This window comes from Corylus avellana, chromosome ca11, assembly GCF_901000735.1.
Source record: "Corylus avellana chromosome ca11, CavTom2PMs-1.0".
NCBI classification, from domain to species: Eukaryota; Viridiplantae; Streptophyta; class Magnoliopsida; order Fagales; family Betulaceae; genus Corylus; species Corylus avellana.
Window position 1 is genome coordinate 18,699,975 of NC_081551.1, and position 18,020 is coordinate 18,717,994.

Here is an 18,020-nt window from a genome sequence, read left to right on the forward strand (position 1 = left end):
ATTTTGTTCTTTGTTTTGGTGTTTTGTTCTCATTTTAAGTTTTTGCATTTTTCTTAAAATGCTGATGTGTCATGTGGTGATTGGTGGGCAGAAAACCCATGTTTTCTGCCCCAACCGTATAGCAGCAGCTCTCTTTATTTATAGATCGGTTGTGTTGCTTTTGGCTTAGACAAACATTTAGCATTAGCGCCCACAGGCTCACAGCCGTTGTGTCAGTGACACAGTGTGATATGGCAAAGATATATAACGGCCGTTACAACGGTATCAAACTATCAATCAGGCATTATTATAAGAAGTGCATGTCTAGTATTTTTCAATTTTTTTTTGTTCTGTAACCACAAAATATTAAGGACCAATGGAGTATGAATCCAAGACATGGTGGCTTAGGTGGAGGGTTTCAACCACTATGTTTTTCCCCATTTTTTTTTAAATACTCTTGTAAGTTGTAACCCCTTAAAAATTAAACTTTTACCCCCTACCTCCAAATTCTTAATTTTACCCTCTTTCCCAAGGTTCAAATGCTAGCTTCAACCTTTCTAACCGTTAAATTACCAATTTTTGCAGTAATTTAATATAGTATCAGAACTAAGGGTCCTGAAATTGAACATTGACTCTGTTAATTCACCACCATTTAAATTAAATATTCAATGTGTTAGGCATCACTTATTAAGAAGGAGTTTAAACTCATACATGAGGGCAAGTGTTAAAGTATTGATTAAGTGATTAAATTTACATATGTCTATAAGCTTAAACTTATAAGAAAAATTGTAATTTAACTCTAACGGCATAACTTATTGGGCCGCTATCACCAATTTCACAGTTTAACTAGCAACTTTTCCGCGTACATGTTTTCATTGTTAAATCTTCCACTTGATGGTGGAAAAAATCCTTCTTGGTAGACTTTTGTGGCCTTTGTTGATAGGCCTTGTAATTTTTATTTTTTATTTTTTTTTTCAGTTGTATCTGTTTTCTGTTTCTGTTGTTGTATTGGTTCCACACTCATCATTTTGAAAAAAGAAAAGAAATGGACCAAATGGACAATGGCAGCAAGTCAGTGACCAACTAGAGAAAATGACCAATCAACTAATTAAGTATTTTATCATTTTTTTTTTCCAGTAGTTATTATTTGCCAAAAAAAAAGAACTTATTTGTTAGTACAGAATTTGGTGACAATGAGCTGACAAATTACAGAAAATAATAGAAAGTAGTGGGGAAAAAAGGTTCAGTCTTCCAATTATTGAAGGCTTGAATTGAAGGTTTGTTGTGAGATTATAATCTTAATTTTTATTAAGGACTTCCATTTTCTTCATTTTTTTAATTAGCTGGCCCGCAAGCCAAGGGAAACAATAACATATAATTTAAGATTAGCAACTTTCCTGTCTAGCCAGACAACAAATAGGTAATGGATAGCAGATGATTGTTTGGTTTATAATTAAACAATTTAATCTAAAAAATTAGAAACATAAAATAATGTAAATCCATTTCCATGTCAGCACAGGAATTGGCAGCATGACTACATTGAGTAGTGATTTTTGGCATACCGGCGTGCTTGAACAGTAAGCACGCCGATGTTAAAATATATATATTTTTTAACTGTTCAAATAATATTTTATAATATTTTAACACCGGCGTGCTTACTGTTCAAGCACGCCGGTGTGCCAAAAATAACTACCCAACTGCGTTTGTCCAACTAATTATCTAAACCTTATCCTTTGTCAGTAAGAAGATTAATTAAAAATTATAATCACATCAAGATAACATAAACGATACGTTATGGTGATGGAATCTTTGATTAAGCACTTGCTTCCCAATAGGTTGAAAAAGAACCCGTGACGCATTGTATAAAAGATTATGTTAATATTAGTTATCAAATTTGTAATTTTTTATTCAAATTTTCTTTGTTTTCGAGCCTTGATATGCTTGTTAAATGGGTTTTTTTTGTTTTTCGGAATTTAATATTTTATGTTGTTGGTTTATATTTTTGTTTTGAAATGAAATCGCATCGATGGGTGTTTGGTGGTCTTGGGTCTTTTTCAACCCCAAAAGCTAGCTCAATATGTGAAGCTTTCCCTTACACTTATAAACGGACCACCAACCCTTTCTACAACCAATGTGGGATAACCCCAACAATCTTTTCCTCACACATCAGGCTTGGGTCGGAGCAGCGACAACCCGTTTCTCCTGTGGACTATTGGGCTGAGACTTGTTAGTAAACCTGAGTTCCGATATCAGTGTTGAGTAGTCTTGGGCCTCTCTCAACCTCAAAAACTAGTTCAAGGGGTGAGACTTTTCCTCACATTTATAAACGGACCACTAATCCCTTCCACAACTAATGTAAGATAACCCCAACAGTAGGCAAACCAATCTATTGTTGTTTATTCAAAAGCCAAACATGTAAAACAACTTCAGTTAGATCTTATTTTAGTACCGAAAAAAAAGGGTACCATAATTCATATTTCGTTGTGTGTATATTTTTCTAACTCGAGAAAAAAAAAAATGTTAACCAAAAAAAAAAAAAAAAAAAATTCAGATAACCATCTGAGATTCAATTTTAAAAAGTTCAATTCATTCCCAGTTCCAATAATAAGGCCAATTGACGGCATTAATTAATTTAGCATTCATAATTTAATTCGATGACTTCAAAGAGCATAAAGAATGTGGAACAATGATTGGTTATGGATTTTTCAACCCCTCTCAGAGATTTGGTCTAGGTATTGTTAAAAAATAAAATAAAAAAATAAAAAAACTAGAATTTTTTAAGTTGCCCATGAAAAATGCAGCAATAATTATTAACACACTACCTTAATGTTCCTCCACGGCAAAAACCAGGGAATCTGTGGGCTTGCCTGCGAAATGGGGCAGACAAAAAACAAGCAGGTTCTGAATTGGGTGGGTCAAAGACGGTGTTTGCAAAGCTTGAAGGAAGGAAAAAAATTAAAAAATTAAAAAATAAATACTGCCCACTTCAACAGGAAAAGAAGTTCTTATCCGTTGTGCAGGCCAATGAGGCCATCCCCACATGTAATGTCAATTTTCAAATTTCCTGGTGGCTGCTACTTTATGTGAAAAGCTGTGAGAAAAAGTGGGAAAAAATAAAAATTTTAATTTTTTTTTTTTTAAAAAAAAAAAGAAAATAAAGGAAACCATTGGACTCGCTGAACTTAATTGTAAAAAAAAAATGGAAGGAGGCTTGGGTGTGTTTGACAAAGGGCTTAAAAAACTAAGTGAACCAAAACTGTAGTAGATTTGATTGATGTGAGAGAAGAAAGTAAGAATGTTTTGTATAAATAAAAAAGTGAAAAAATAAAATAAAATTGTTTTGTAGTGATTTTTTTTATTTGAATGGTAATAAAAAGTGATTGATGTGATGTAAAAAGTAAGAATGTTAGAGTTAATTTTGAGATGAATTTTTTAAGTTTTTAGGTCCGATCCGGCCCACTGTTTTGCCAAACACGGCCTTAGGCCTTTGAAACTTTGAGAAGATGAATATTGCTCTCTTGGCCAAGCCTTTTGGGTACATATGATCAAAATTAGTACACCTTCCCATCTTCTTAAATTTAGATGCAAAAATGGGGTTGAGTTGATGGATCGTTGGTCATGAAGGAGTTTACTCAAGGGGAGAGGTATAGTATAATGCAATGTTTTACTTCATTGATTCAAAATAATAAAAATAATTTTCATAAAACAAAAAATTTAGAAAAAAAAAAAAAAGTTATTTTTTTTTTAATTTTATAAAAGATATTTTTGTTATTTTAAGTTGCAAAAGGGAGAGACTTTGCAAAAATTGGAATATCCTTAGAGCATTAGTCATTCCTCATCCTCCATACAGCAACAAACATGAAGGTAATTGAGCTCATTGGCCATGAAAAAAAGGCATGGACTGGGCAAAATTGCAATTTTTTCATGTCAACATATTACTTACTTTGTGCTGCTTTAATGATGTTAAAGATTCTTTTAGATGGCCCCTCATTCTCTCAAAAGTTGTATAACAAATGAATAATGATATATATATTGAATTTCCAATCAATCATTAGCATTTCTTTTTTTTTTTATAATGACATTTAATGATTAGTTGGATTCTTTGGAATTGACATATTAGTATTTTGAGATAAAAATGTGGAACGTAGCATTACTTATAACCAATATAGGGATTCAAATCCCATGCATGCAATACATTTTTTGTGCCAACATTGTAAAAAACAAAAACAAAAAACAAGTGAGTTTGAAGGGGTAGTTTGGCCACTCAAACCAGTCGTTTTGGGGTAACCAAATCAACCCCTCAGTCAGGGGATGCTTTAGCTGCCCCATTAAAACCACTAAACTCACTTTTTTTGTTTTTTGTTTTTATTTTTTAAAAATTTTTTTTTTTGACATTTTGACATTGTTGGCAAGATTTGAATTGTTAATTTTAAATGGACGGTCTAAAAAAAAAAAAAAAATGTATTGCACACATGCACTTGAATCCCAAGTAGAAAGCCTGATCTTGCTTTATGCATCAAACCCATTGACAGGTTTATACGCAAGTAACAAAAAATTAAAATCACTTCACACTTCTTGATTCTCAAGCTGAGGGCGCTTCTTTGAAGCACGAGTTAGAGCCTTAAATAAATCAGTCTGTTTAAGAACCTGTTCGATACCCGCTCATTTAAACTCAATTTGTGACTTTAGCATTCGCTTGTAACTATAGAAACTCACTCAATTATTAAGTGAGACAAAACTTGATTAAGACTCACAAGCCTAGCTCGTATAAGCTCAACCTAACTCACTCGATTAAGGCTCACGAGCCTAGCTCGTATAAAGCTCAACCTGATTCGCTCGCCCGACTCGATTAAGCCTTGTGATCCTAGCTCGTATATATAAGCATATACCAAGTACTACTAAGGAACTAACCGACAATATAAGCATAATTAAGTAGTTCACGCATCAAAATTTTAATAGCATAACTTGAGTTCAAGTTGAACCAAACTTGTTGAGTACCTGGCTCGGCTCGAATGACATCCTCAACAAGTTCAAGCTTGTTTGAACTTTCAACAAGCCAAGCTTGAGCACATATTTTATAGCTCAGCTCAAATAAACATCTTTATAAACATGCCAGTCTTAAATCTGAAAGTTCGGCTTGATTACGACCCTACATAGAGTACTTCCAAGCAATCCTAATAAGCTATATGAATTTGACAACTTCTCCCATTAATTGGCAACCGCCTCCACCTAATTGGCTTAAGGCTAATACTAGTGCAGCCTTCGATTCCAAAATGAAAGGTGGTGATGTTGCAATGGCAGTATATTGAAAGGTCTTTATCACATCTTAGCAAAATTCTCCTTATCCATAGGATATTAATTGTAATGATTTTTCAAGACATTAAATTGACAACACAAACCCTCTTATAGATTCATTTAAGTAAAGGAGTTTGACCTTTTCAATTCTAACCAACTAATGTAGTGTTGGATTAAGTTATATCAACAATTGTAGGCCCAACATTACAAGCAGATAAAGAAAAACAACTGTTGGTGTGGATAATAATTCATGGTACAAAGGATATAAACAAAACATTATTCATTATGTGTTGAAGTCTGAAATCAATATGCTCAGCAATTACACAAGTTTACAATTGCATGAGAGAACAAAAAAAAAAAAAAAAAGAGGCCGGATCCACCATGCAACAATGAAACAAATAGAAAAAAGGTTGAGATTGAGGAACCACCTATATATATTTATCTCATTCCGATAAATCTCTGAACGAGATGGAGAAATTAAAAAGACGAGTCAAACCTGGGCGATGGGCACATCATCTACCAGAAACATCTCAAGAAGTTAACGAGAAAATGGAAGAGATAATTTTCTTCATCCAGCAACTCATGCCGAACCAATCTCAATAGAACGATATTCTGGGGAAGAAGATCGCTGTAATAGAGTAAGGTTGAGACTGAAATCGCAGGCTCACCAATTAGCGCTGTCAATAGCCTCACCAGTGACCTAAACATCAAAGGTGTGAGAGACTGCAACAAGAAGAAGATTATTAAATCGGTTAATTAACTAAAATATTCATTAAATTAATCACAGAGCCAAAAGATTTGATCGGACATACCATGGCGTTGGTGTTGGGGGTCTTAGCAAAACCCTGAAAGGGGTGGAAAAGGATTCTTGAATCTTGAAAAGAGAAGAGAGAAGAGAGAAAAGAGAAAAGAGAAAGCTCGTGGCATTGTGTAGGGATTCTGTAGCTGCCAATCTTCAGCTGACATTCACACCTACCCGTCCGTATCTTTCTTGCAATGAACAATAGCTATACATTGTTTACACAGGAGAGGAAACGTTGACTTCGCCGTCGCGTAGAGCCTTGTTTTTGTTTTTGTTTTGTTTAAAAAAAAAAAAAAAAAAAGGGTAAATGTAAAATGAGTCCTTATGAATTTGTGGTTGTTATAAGTTATAAATAGCTTTTTTTTTTTCTTTTTTTTTTTACATGTCCACTCAAGAGGGAAGAGAGAAATTTGAACTATTTAACTCCATTTCATTAGACGTGGTCCCAGTCAATGGAGCTACCTCTTGAGGACATAAATAGCTATTTGTTGTATCAAAGTAGATATGCCGAAAAAATAATTTAGTCCTTTGAGTGAAATTCTGTTAAAATAGTTGACGGATTTCGTTAGATGTCATGTCAGCGGTAATACAATGACGACACATGTCACTTTTAATAAAAAAAAAATATAAGGGGAAACTTCACAAATGACTTTTGAACTACTGCGTGTTCCCCTCAAAAAAAAAAAAAACTACCGCGTGTTTTAAGAAGACCCCCTAAATTTCAAAAACTCTCAATTTGATGCAATTTACTCCTCTGTCAATTTTTGCCACTAAACCCTAACGGAAACCCCTAAAAAGACAAAATTACCCTTCGATTTTTGTTTTTTTAAAATAATTTTTTTTTAAAAAAAAATTAATTTAAAATTATGGGTAAATTTAGAATTTTATAAAAAAGTCAGGAGTATAATGGTCATTTATCACTTTGAACGTTTTAAAATTGATGGAGATGGTAAATTACATCAAATTGAAAGTTCAAAATGTGAAATTGATAGTTTTTTAAATTTATGGGGATCTTTTCAAAACGTGGGGTAGTTGAGGAGTCTAAAGTGAAATTTTCCCAAAATATAAATATGTAAAACTAAAAAATTGTTTTTTTAAATATATTTATATTTTTTTTTTATTAAGAGTGACATGTATCGTCATTTTATTGGCATTGATATGTGTCATCTAACCGAAGCCATCAAATATTTTAACGGAATTTGATTTCATAGACTAAATTGTTTTTTCAGGATATCTTAGGGACCTCTAAATTCACTTTGATACTGAAAAAAAAAAAAAAAAAAAAGTAATTTGTAATTGATCAACTATATGGACCAATTTTGTATTTATCCATTTTTAAAAATTAAAAAAAATTGGTCTCTAACATACAATGATGGGGTAAGGGACAATTTGGCCCCTCACGCCCCAGCTCGGTCATGTCACATTTTATACAAGATTGACCTTAAACTCTACTCAATGCTCATGTCATGGGGTTTCAATTTTTTTTTTTTTTTTTAATTTTTATTTATTATTTTATTCAGTAAAAGGGTTAATCTTAAATAAAACTGTATTTTATTCCAAAATAAAATCCCATTCCAACAGTTATTCCACCCCCAAAACTAGATGACTAAAACCTTATATGTAATTCTAACTTATTTGGTCTCAACCTTCATAACCAAATTCGTATTTCTCTTTCCAAGAGGAGACATAAAGTTTAATCAAGGAGAAGAAAGGACGATTATTCCTATTCTATTATGGATAAAGTTTTCTTCCAAACTGAGTTAAAAAAATTTTCTTCAACCTAATCTATAAAAGTGACATATGTCCCTTAATATGTGAAATGCACATGTTTTTTTAATAGCAGAAATAAAGTTGAAATAAATTTTATTAAAAACTCATGTGCATTTTACATGTTATTAAAAAAAATGACATATTTAGACATCATAAATAAAGAAATAAAATACTTACATAAATAAAGAAATAAAATGAGTAAATAAAACTCCAAGCTAAAGACTAAAGTAAAGGCTACGGAAAAAATAAAATTCAAAGATTGCTTCCTATCCCCTCTTTCCAGAAAGAGGCAGCCATGGCAATGCAAGTGGTACATTCAGACTGCTACAGAATTATCTAAAGCCCAATTTCACGAAGCTTATGCGCTTTTTCACTTGAAACTTGAAAGCCCATCTGCTAAGCCGGAAATTTTTTTGGGCCAAACTTATAAAATAGAATAATGTATTATTTAAAATAATACAACTGATATGGCATAGTCTTCTTGATAACACAAGAAGATTAGCTAAGAGAGGAAGAATAAGACGATGAAGAAAAATATGAACGAAAAATGGAGAAAGATTTACCAAACACCGAGCTATGTTTGCTTCGCTGGACAATACTTGTAATCTAAACTACAAGTCATCTGCTAGATGGACTAAACGACTTGTCATAGAACCTTTCGTGCTTGCTCTCTCGCACCAATGGCAATTACTCATAAAATTTAAGGTAACAGCCCTACGCTTCAAAATTAGACTGAAAAGTGTCCCAATAAGAGTTTTGCATGAAACTTCCATCTCAAACTGGGAAACACAAACACAGTTGAGCAACCTTCTATCTCAAATGACCATTATCGTCCACTTCATGCATACATGCAGCACATAAAGCAAGATTTGACATGAACTAAACGCATCTCCGGTAGGAAGAGCAATTTACTTCAAAAATGTAGAAAATAAACAAGTACTAAACAGGAACTAGAAAACCATACTTTGTTAAGGAACTAGAAACTCATACTCTAAATGGGCAATTGAGCACATGCGGCCAAAGACCATGTCAGCTTGCAATTATCTTATGAAGAACGAACCTAGATTTTAAAGTTGTCTAGAGAAGCACGATTGCCATAAAACTGGGATGGCGTAACAATAAAAGTCAACTCTTAAAGTATTACAGTCTACTAAATAGACTTACTAAATGAGTAAACCTGCATAGAGTCGAAAGGGAAACAGTCAATCTGACTCCCAAATCAGAAGCAATCATTCATTGAATCCAATCACTTGTATTGCTTACAAGTCTACCAAACCAGAAATTTAAGCTATTCCCCAAAATTAGCCTGCAAAAATATCTCAACAAGAGTTGTGAGTGATCCTTTCAGCCCAAACTTGTAAACAACGTTCTACCAGGATGACCATTACATCATCATCCACTCTTTATATGCACCAGATAAAGCAAGAGCTAACATGAACTAAGTGAATACAAACAAAATTGCCACTAACAGAGTTCTACTGCTTCTCAGGCTGCTCTGGCTCTTCCTTATCAGGATCTTCCTCCTCTTCCTCTTTCTTCTCTTCGTCTTCCTCATCTTCTTCCGGAGGATCATATGGCAGTGGAGGTGGTAATGGCGTTTTCATAGGGCTAAACTGGGGGAATATATCGGGTCTACGCCCTGGCTTCGGCCTCTCCCACTCCTGCCATAACAGATCGAAATACATTATTTATCAGAATGCCACAAACAGAAAGTATTCATAGTGAAAAATAGACCAAATGCAACAAGCTCCTAAAAACATCACATGCTATGGCTTCCCATATAGAACCACCAAGTAAGTCCCCTCTTTAAAAGGTTGAGATGCACCTACCCTACAAAAGTGAAAAGCTCATCTACTTTCTGGGACTACATCTAAAAACAACATTAGAGCCCTTAAACAATTTTACCAAATTGACTACGAATGATGGAGCTCCAATATCACCCCAGGTCCTAAAAGTGGGGAACAAGTGAAAGCTGAATTTTCTAGAATTGTATAACCACGTGATGTCTTCCCAATCATCCCAAACAGTCACACAAGCATTACTATAAATAGAGCAGATTTTTTCCCGGAAATTGAGGGTTTCTCCGAGACAGTTTACATACAAGTTCAATTAAGGGATATAGGTTTCAACCAGAAATCTCATAAGCTAAACTTCCAACTTCTAGAGGATTTCCACGGATTTCTGATTGAAATTTTCATCTTTTTAATTAAAAGAAAATATTATCTATAATCAGCAGGAAAACCATAATTCACAGTAATTTCACATTGATTATCAGTGTAAATTAAGGAATTCATGAAAATAAAAAAAGAAATGAAGAGAGAAATACGATGGGGAAATCGAGAGGATTGCGGCGGGTGAGCTTCTCTTCATCGGGGGCCATACGGACGACCTGCCTCTTCGCCCTCCCACGGTTACTTGAAACCACGAGACGAGAACCGAACGTTGGAATAGGGAGCATTCTGCAGCGAACGAGATGGCATGGGTGTCCCGAAGCAGCAGCAGCAGACGAAGAAGAAGAAGAAGAAGAAGAAGATGGAGCTGAAGATGTTGCTGCCGATGGATAGGGCACAGCTAGGGTTTTCAAGGTGGGGATTGAGAGGCAAAGGGAAGCCATCGCTCTGTTCTCTATCTCTACCCTAAGCCTCTGCCTCTTCCACAACTCTTTTAAGTTCACAGAATTTTATTTAGCGTCGGAGAAACAAGGCCAACCGCCTCTCTACGGGGACCCAAATTCATCGGATTTGACCCTCTTTCTAATTTTTTTTTTTTTCTTTTTTTTTGATACCATTTTTAGCGTTACCTTTTTTTTTTTTTTTTTAAGCCCCAAACTCTACCTACCTCAAGCTCAACATGTTTTTATTTTTTATTTTTTTCTAGCAAAAGAAATGGGTGCAACTAATAACATGAAATAATTAAAATAGCTCGACCCATGGGTTAAAACTTTTGGACCAATCCTAAAACATAATTTGTTAAAGAGCAAATCTTACTCTTATTTTATTGAATTGATCGGCATTGTTACATCACCTCAGTAAGATTAAGTAAAACCATGTTCATAACCCTAGCCTTCAGATTAAGATTCACAAAAATTAGCTAACAATTTAAATGTTTATTGTTAGAGAGCTTATGTAAGTCCCCGGTGTCCTTATAAGTGGCCAGATAATCCAAAATTTATTTAGATATTTAAGTCTCACATGAACTCTCTAATAATAACGGCTTTGGACAGCTAATTAATGTGAATCCCTTAAGAAACAAGTAGAAAAGAAAAATAAATAAAAGAACAATTAGTTGACACAAGTAATTTGAACACGCTCTCACCTCTTTAATGCTACAAGATGTAGAATTGAAAAGAACAGAAGTTACATAGTTTATCAAGCACCATACCAGACAGAATTAAGGGTATAGAGTTGGTTAATAAAAAGTTTACACAGAACAGCTCAGTTGGATTCTGTGAGAACTTTCAAGCTTTAACTCTCCACTTCCCAATGCGCTTTCGTGCTAGCAATGATTTAGACCTCAAACACACATTCTCTTCATCCTCACTATCCTCACTGTCTAGGACAATTACTGATTCAGATATGGGTGATTCATTTGTTTTCTGTCTCTTGATTCTCTCATCAATCTTAATCTTGTCATCATAATTCGACTTCCGCTTGTCATCACACCTGCCATCTTGTTCTATATGCAGGGCTTTGGATGGATCTTCAGAGAGTTTCTGAGAGTGTGACAGCAGCTGTTTGTGATCATTGGTCCGTTGCAATTGAGCCGGACGACCCAGTGACAGCTTTCGACCAATCCTGCACTTCTGGCGATTCACATCTAAACCACTAATCTCTGATTCCCTTTCATAACACTCTCCCACCTTCGACATAGATGAACCTATAGAAGGGATTTTCGGGTGCGGAAGAGTTGTCTTGTGAACTGGAACCACATTTTCCTTGTCATCCTTTTTCTGTGCCTGTGAGGAGTCTCTGAAGCCCAATGCAAGCTTCTTGCCAACAGTACAGAACCTCTTACAATTTAAATCACCGTAGCCATTTTCCATTTTATCCATAAAATCCTTACGAGGCTGTTCAATATTGTTAACCGCCGGAAGAATTGGCGAGGCTTGATGAGATGCATTGGAATCGGACTTACAGGGGTCCACAATCATTTCCTCGTTGCAGCCATCACTTATCTGGCATGCATCTGAAGATCCCAGCGGCTTCTTCTTGCCAACAGTCGGCTTGTTTGATATCATATTTGTGCTGTCATTTATTGATTTACTATCTTGTTCTTGATTTCCATAGTGATGGTTGCCAGCCTTCAGCAGTGATGACCTTGAAGAAGTCATTGAAGACTCCTGAGCTTTAGATGACAGATCGCAATTTGGAACCAGATTCGCCTTGTCATTGCCATTTCCCTTCTCGAATTGATCAAAGGTTTCTAGTGATAATTTCCGCCTGGATCCGCATAGCTTATCCTGACTCCAAATGTAATCATCATTCATGCCTTTTGATTCTTTTCTGGCTCCTTCAATTTCCATCTGTTTCTTGCAATTAGAAAGTAAGATGTGGTCATTAGGCACTTCATTCACTTCCCCAACACCATCCCTTTTGTGGGTCAAGCCTGAGGAATCCAGCGACAACTTCCACCTAGTTCCACATTTCTTATGACTTACAACATTCTTATCAACTACATGCCTTGACTCTCTGCCAGCTGTGTTAACTTCCATCTGGAATCAGAGATTTATAATAAAAAAAAAACATTAAAAAAACAAAAACAAAAAGGGGCTTCAATTTTTTTGAGGGGGAGGGAGGAGAGAGGGGAATTTAACCAACTTCACTCTAATACCGTGGTTGTTTTTGAGTGAATTTGATTGCTTTGACTGCTACAGGCATTCCCACCAGCGCCAGCCTTGGCATATTTCTCAGTCATTGATCGAGCTTTTTGGTCAAAAGCTTGTCTGTTATATTTGTACTCTCTACTCTGCACATTAATCCAAACATTCATCAAATCAAACAGGCTTCTGTAACCAAAACTAGTGCTCCAACCAATTTGTGTGCATATCCACTTACCGCTTCACACATTAGGCCATCATCAGGATTGGGTTCACTCAGTAACAACCCTATGCTTGTAAGCACAGTTGAAATGTTTAACGATGGTTGCCACGCCCCCTAATTAATCACAACAAATACCTTGTTACAATATAGACGATGAAGACCAACAAAATCACAATTTTTAAACAGCATTACCATTTAAGCATTTCATTGAATTAGGGTATTGGATATGGGTAAAACATATGTTGCTAGTTGACCCCCCCCAAAAAAAAAGAAACAATTTCCCAACCAATTACAGGTTATCAATATGTTTTGCCAAATAGTTCAACTACTGACCCCCTGTTATTTTTCAAAATTAAGAAAACATAAGATGCAGTTCATATAAGAAATTAGGATTATGGTTTTCACAATTACATTGACATATTTCTAGAAAAGGTTACTGCAATCTCCCCTTCCCCCTCCACTTGGGGCCGATAACTTATCAAGTAAAGGTGATTGCCAGACAAGTTGATCAAATATTTAGAATGTAAATAGAAGGATACAGCTTAAATGCTCGTGCTTAATCTGTAAATTTAGCACTAGCCATTTGCCTACCAACAGGAAAAAGTATAGAAACCAAAGAATGTTAAGGAAAAAAGAAATTTTAGAAGACACATTGAAGGACCCCCCTTGACATACTCAGATGACCAACTGGGATCTAGATTGTTCATAAGCACTTGCTGAAAAGGAAGCTTCCTAAACAGAGGCATCAGTTGCCTATTGGAGTCCCACTTCCGCCACAAGTGGAGTAACTCTCACTTTCTCTTTAAGTAATCCTTTGTAGCTTTGACTTTGATATCTATCAATACAACCACTGCATCACCAAAACCTAAACGTATATGCAAAAAACTTGAGAAATTCAAGCAACTTAACTCATGGAATCATTCTATTTTCTCTTTGCAGGTATACGTATATAGATGAAACACCTCACAAATGCATCGAGACCGCTCACATTTAGTCTTTCAACTAACTAAAGTAGAATCTATACATTTGATCATGCTAAATCACAGACCTCAAACTTGTCCACACCCAACTTACAATCACAAATCATTGACAAACTAGTGAAAGATGTAAGGTAAAAAAAGTCATGAAAATTAGAAATATGAAGACAATCATAGGCGGCTATTCATTGCAGAAATGGTATTGAAAAAGGTCTTTAGCTCCGCTACCTTCTTCTCACTGTCTTAAAAGGTCCAGTCATTTCTTTCTTTCCAAATACACTCACTGGACAAACTAGAGAAAGATTTCCAACAAGAAACAACATAATCGTTTTTTAAAAAAGTACCACAAATAATGAGTGAATCACAATGCTGAAATTTCAAGCTATGCATTATCCCCAAAATAACAATCAACTCGCACCATTTTAACAAGCAATCACAAAAAATAAAAATAAAAATCACCTTTGGGGGAAGATTAAGAATGTCAAGGCAAATTCGGCCTCCATTGTCGATGTTAGGGTGGTAGATGGGTGTGGCAAATGTAACACTTGGAGGCTGAAATGGGTACCTGCAATGGCCACAAATTTCTACTAAAACAGTACCCAAATGAGCAATTTTTTTTTTTTTTTTTTAGTAAGTAATTCGCCCCATGAAGAAGGGAAGGGGAAGGGGGAAGGGGAGACCCAAATGAGCAAATATTAGAAACCAACCAGGCTTAGGTCTAATTTGGACAAACCTTTCGGGTATTTGAATTTTAATATGAAAGATCCCTTTGGCGTATACAGTCTCTTCGGGACCTTCAATCTCTGAAAGACAGACCACCAACAATTAGACCCCAAAAATCGAAGATTTGAGGAATACGAAATTGAAAAATTTTACAACATCAGAACTTACGGGCATCGATGGAGGACAGGGAGAAGAGGTCAGAGTCGGCGGAGAGAAGCGGGAACGACGCGCCGGGAGGGGGGTCGGAGAGGAGGAGCTTGAGCTCCTTTTGCATTCGCAGGCTGAGCCTCGCGGCCTGAGCCATTACTGCGCTTTTGGCTCTTGGCGACTTTTCGTAACTTGCATTTGCTTTTGGATTCGTGAAAAAAAAAAAAGCGCGGGCAGTGGAATTTTGGATGAGTCTGTAGTGTGTACCGTTCCATTTGAATGAAGCACTTGTTTGGCAGGATGATGATGATCTTGCAGTGGAAGTCTTTTTGAACGGTGGAGATCTTTTGATCTCGCTTAAAAATGTGGGCTCACGCAAGACGGCCGGGAAGTTAAAAAAAAAAAAGAGAAAAAAGGAAAATCTTGTTGAGAGTGGGATTTGAACCCACGCCCTTTCGGACCAGAACCTTAATCTGGCGCCTTAGACCAACTCGGCCATCTCAACTTGTTGATGACCTTTTCTTTATTTATTTATATTTAAAGATTTAATTAGTTGAAAATGGTGATAATTATGTTAAATAGGAATATTAATACAGAATTTGAATGCCAACAGGCAACAAATATGAACATTTACTTAAAATTCCTTTACAATAATTGTCACATGTTACATGCTACATGAACCCGTCCCATAATCCAACCATATCATTGTTGAAGTGACTTCTTTCATTATTCGCCCAAGCACATGTCATTAATAAAATCTCCTAAAAATCATAACTAGTTTTGATTTTTGTATTATTTAGTAAATACTTAATTTAACATCTTCATTAATTGAGTAATTCATTATCAAGATGCACTTGATAAGCAGTTGACCTAATCTCTTAGTGGATATTGTGAGAAGAAGACTAACATATTTGACTCGCTACAATTAATAGAAAAATATGAACATTGTACCATTTGACAAATCATTTATAACCAAAATATATGAATTACCACTTTTACACTTTCCAATCATGTAATATCTAGTTTCTTTTACCCAATTTGCTAAAATTGGAGGTTATAATTAGAATAAAGATCAATTTGGATTTGTGATTTCAAAACGTTTGATTTGAAAACGCAATTAAGAGTTTAATATAATCACAGTTTATCATTTAAAATCGCAATTTAACCTTTAAAATTTGGCAATTTTTTAAAAACACGCTCATTACTTGTGGGTTGAAAACGCATATTTTATACTTTTTAAAATTGTAATGTTTTAAGAACACACTCCAAAATGATATATTTACTTAAAAAAAAAAATTTAAAAATTAAAATCACACATTTTTTTTTTTTTTTGGTAAGATAAAATCACACTGTTAACTCGTGAAATAATTGTCAAACCCGCTTTCAGTGTTATATCTATGAAAAAGAAATAAATGGACAAAATTAATTTGATAAATTTAATTTTTAGTTGGAAATTAATTAGAAATTACTTGTATTTTTTTCCTTGGTGTGTTGAAAACCTCTTTGGTAAGGAAAAGTCAAAATTAGTTGATGGACTTTCGTTCTTTCTATTTCAATTTAGTCATCAATTGTCCTTAAGGGATAACTCAATCGGTTGTGAATCACGCCTCATGAAGCGAAAGTCACAAGTTCGAATCTCTCTTCCCCTTTTCTTGTATGGACATGTAAAAAAAAAAAAAAATCATCAATTTTTCAATTTCGACATTTAAGTATTCGATTTTACCTAATTTCAAATACATTTTTTGTTAACTTATCATCTAACTAATTAATTGTGTGGCACGTATAGAGCATTAAATCAATGACATGTTACTTGCATTTGACACATTATACCATTGAGTAATCTTATGAGCATGACTTTTATCCTCCAAATATGATATAACTTTTAAAATTATTATTAAATTTATGATGAATTACTATTAAATTTTAATTAAACTGTAATTTAAAAAAATCACATCACATTTGACTATTTGAGGAGATTACAAAAAAAAAAAAACACAAATACCCTACTTATAGCATTGTCATATACCTATGAGTAATAGTTTAAGTCCCTTTTGTGTTATTTTAAGAATGATGTGGATTTTAAAATCATCTTTATACTTATAATTGATCATTATTAAATTTTGATCAAATGATAATTTTAAAAGCCACCATATTTTTTAAGTGACACAAGAGAAACTGTTAAAATTACTCATATACTAATTGCATGCAATTTTATCTTAAATTGCATATATATATATATATATATATATATATATAAACACAAATAATAATAATAATAATAATAAAGGTAGATGAGTGAAGGACACCAACCCTTTACGAGAGTGAAGGCCTAAGTGGACTCCCCTCATAAAGGGATGGCGGCTAACCGTCAAAAGTAAAGGACGACCAACCCTTTTTTATGAGTGAAGGGGAGGCCTCCCCTAACATTATAGTATATTTTTAATGTCAGGTAATTTGTTATGTGGAATGTACAAAGTGAGCCACGTGTTATTGACGCACTTTCAATACTTAAAAAATTAGGATAAAACTTAATTAGCTAGGCACTAATTTAGATTTTGGTAATAGTTTTAGCATGTAATTTTTGGTTTTAAAAGTGTGATTAATGTGATATAAAATTACATAGAAATATACAATTTTTTATATGAAAAATTGAAAATTTTTGTTTTGTAATGAATTTTTTTATTTAAATAATAATAATAAAAAATATAATGTGATATAAAAAATAAAACTATTAGGTAGTATGGACCATGACCTGTTCGTCGCCAAACGGGGCCTCTGAATTGAATTTATTCTCAATTGCTTGGAGTTTTCACAAGCTTTTTAATGAAAGGTGCGATGTGGGTACCCACCTCCACATATATGTATACTTCATTCTCCCCCACCAATACCATCCAACCCAATTCAAATTAAACTTTCCCTCCCTTTTGTCAGAAATTAAAAAAAAATCTGACACCAATTTACCGACTACCTTCCAACGACATCAAGCATTTTCAATGAGTGAGTCGTGAGTCGTGTTGCCATCTTAAAAAATAGCAGGTGGGCTCCACCCAAAAGGAGTCGAATGGTCCAAAACAGAGACAAAAGCATGATCAAACGGTGTCGAAAGCAGACAGCATATCACAAATCGGAGCCCGCAATCCACTGAAGCGGCCCACGCACTCGGCCGACGTGAGGAGTGAGGACCAACACAACTCTGCCACCGCCAGAGGCCCCTTTTCACACTTTACCAACAAAACAAAAGCGTGACCGCTTCAGACCATGCGCTCTTCCTCACACGCGCCTACCCCA

At 34.7% G+C, this 18,020-nt stretch overlaps 2 protein-coding genes, 1 long non-coding RNA gene and 1 other non-coding gene across 4 annotated transcripts; all 4 read right to left on the reverse strand.

Annotated features, from left to right (window-relative positions):
* Window positions 1–5,690: 5,690 nt before the first annotated feature.
* On the reverse strand, window positions 5,691–6,292 carry LOC132165697 (uncharacterized). Its single transcript, XR_009438526.1, has 2 exons — window positions 6,087–6,292; window positions 5,691–5,997 (listed from the first exon to the last, which is right to left on the reverse strand). It is a non-coding gene; the product is annotated as an uncharacterized LOC132165697 (long non-coding RNA).
* A 2,762-nt stretch (window positions 6,293–9,054) lies between these two features.
* On the reverse strand, window positions 9,055–10,607 carry LOC132165698 (uncharacterized). The gene is made up of 2 exons (XM_059576358.1): window positions 10,173–10,607; window positions 9,055–9,507 (listed from the first exon to the last, which is right to left on the reverse strand). The coding sequence occupies exons 1-2, from the start codon at window positions 10,458–10,460 to the stop codon at window positions 9,322–9,324; spliced, it is 474 nt and encodes a 157-aa protein (XP_059432341.1). The 5' UTR covers window positions 10,461–10,607; the 3' UTR covers window positions 9,055–9,321.
* A 536-nt stretch (window positions 10,608–11,143) lies between these two features.
* On the reverse strand, window positions 11,144–14,972 carry LOC132166129 (uncharacterized). The gene is made up of 6 exons (XM_059576898.1): window positions 14,754–14,972; window positions 14,596–14,665; window positions 14,322–14,427; window positions 12,901–12,999; window positions 12,677–12,811; window positions 11,144–12,557 (listed from the first exon to the last, which is right to left on the reverse strand). Exons 1-6 carry the CDS (start codon window positions 14,887–14,889, stop codon window positions 11,304–11,306), a joined length of 1,800 nt encoding a protein of 599 aa, XP_059432881.1. The 5' UTR covers window positions 14,890–14,972; the 3' UTR covers window positions 11,144–11,303.
* Window positions 14,973–15,156: 184 nt separating this feature from the next.
* On the reverse strand, window positions 15,157–15,237 carry TRNAL-AAG (transfer RNA leucine (anticodon AAG)). The gene has a single exon. It is a non-coding gene; the product is annotated as a tRNA-Leu (tRNA).
* Window positions 15,238–18,020: the final 2,783 nt, after the last annotated feature.

Excerpts from the sequence above, each read along its gene's own strand:
- LOC132165698 (XM_059576358.1), bottom strand. The coding sequence starts at position 10,460 with ATGGCTTCCCTTTGCCTCTCAATCCCCACCTTGAAAACCCTAGCTGTG. Across the intron at positions 9,508-10,172 it reads ATCCTCTCGATTTCCCCATC|GAGTGGGAGAGGCCGAAGCC; the intron begins GTATTTCTCTCT and ends CTGTTATGGCAG.
- LOC132166129 (XM_059576898.1), bottom strand. The coding sequence starts at position 14,889 with ATGGCTCAGGCCGCGAGGCTCAGCCTGCGAATGCAAAAGGAGCTCAAG. Across the intron at positions 13,000-14,321 it reads TTCTTAATCTTCCCCCAAAG|GGGGCGTGGCAACCATCGTT; the intron begins GTGATTTTTATT and ends GTGATTAATTAG. Across the intron at positions 12,812-12,900 it reads ATGGCCTAATGTGTGAAGCG|AGTAGAGAGTACAAATATAA; the intron begins GTAAGTGGATAT and ends ATTAATGTGCAG.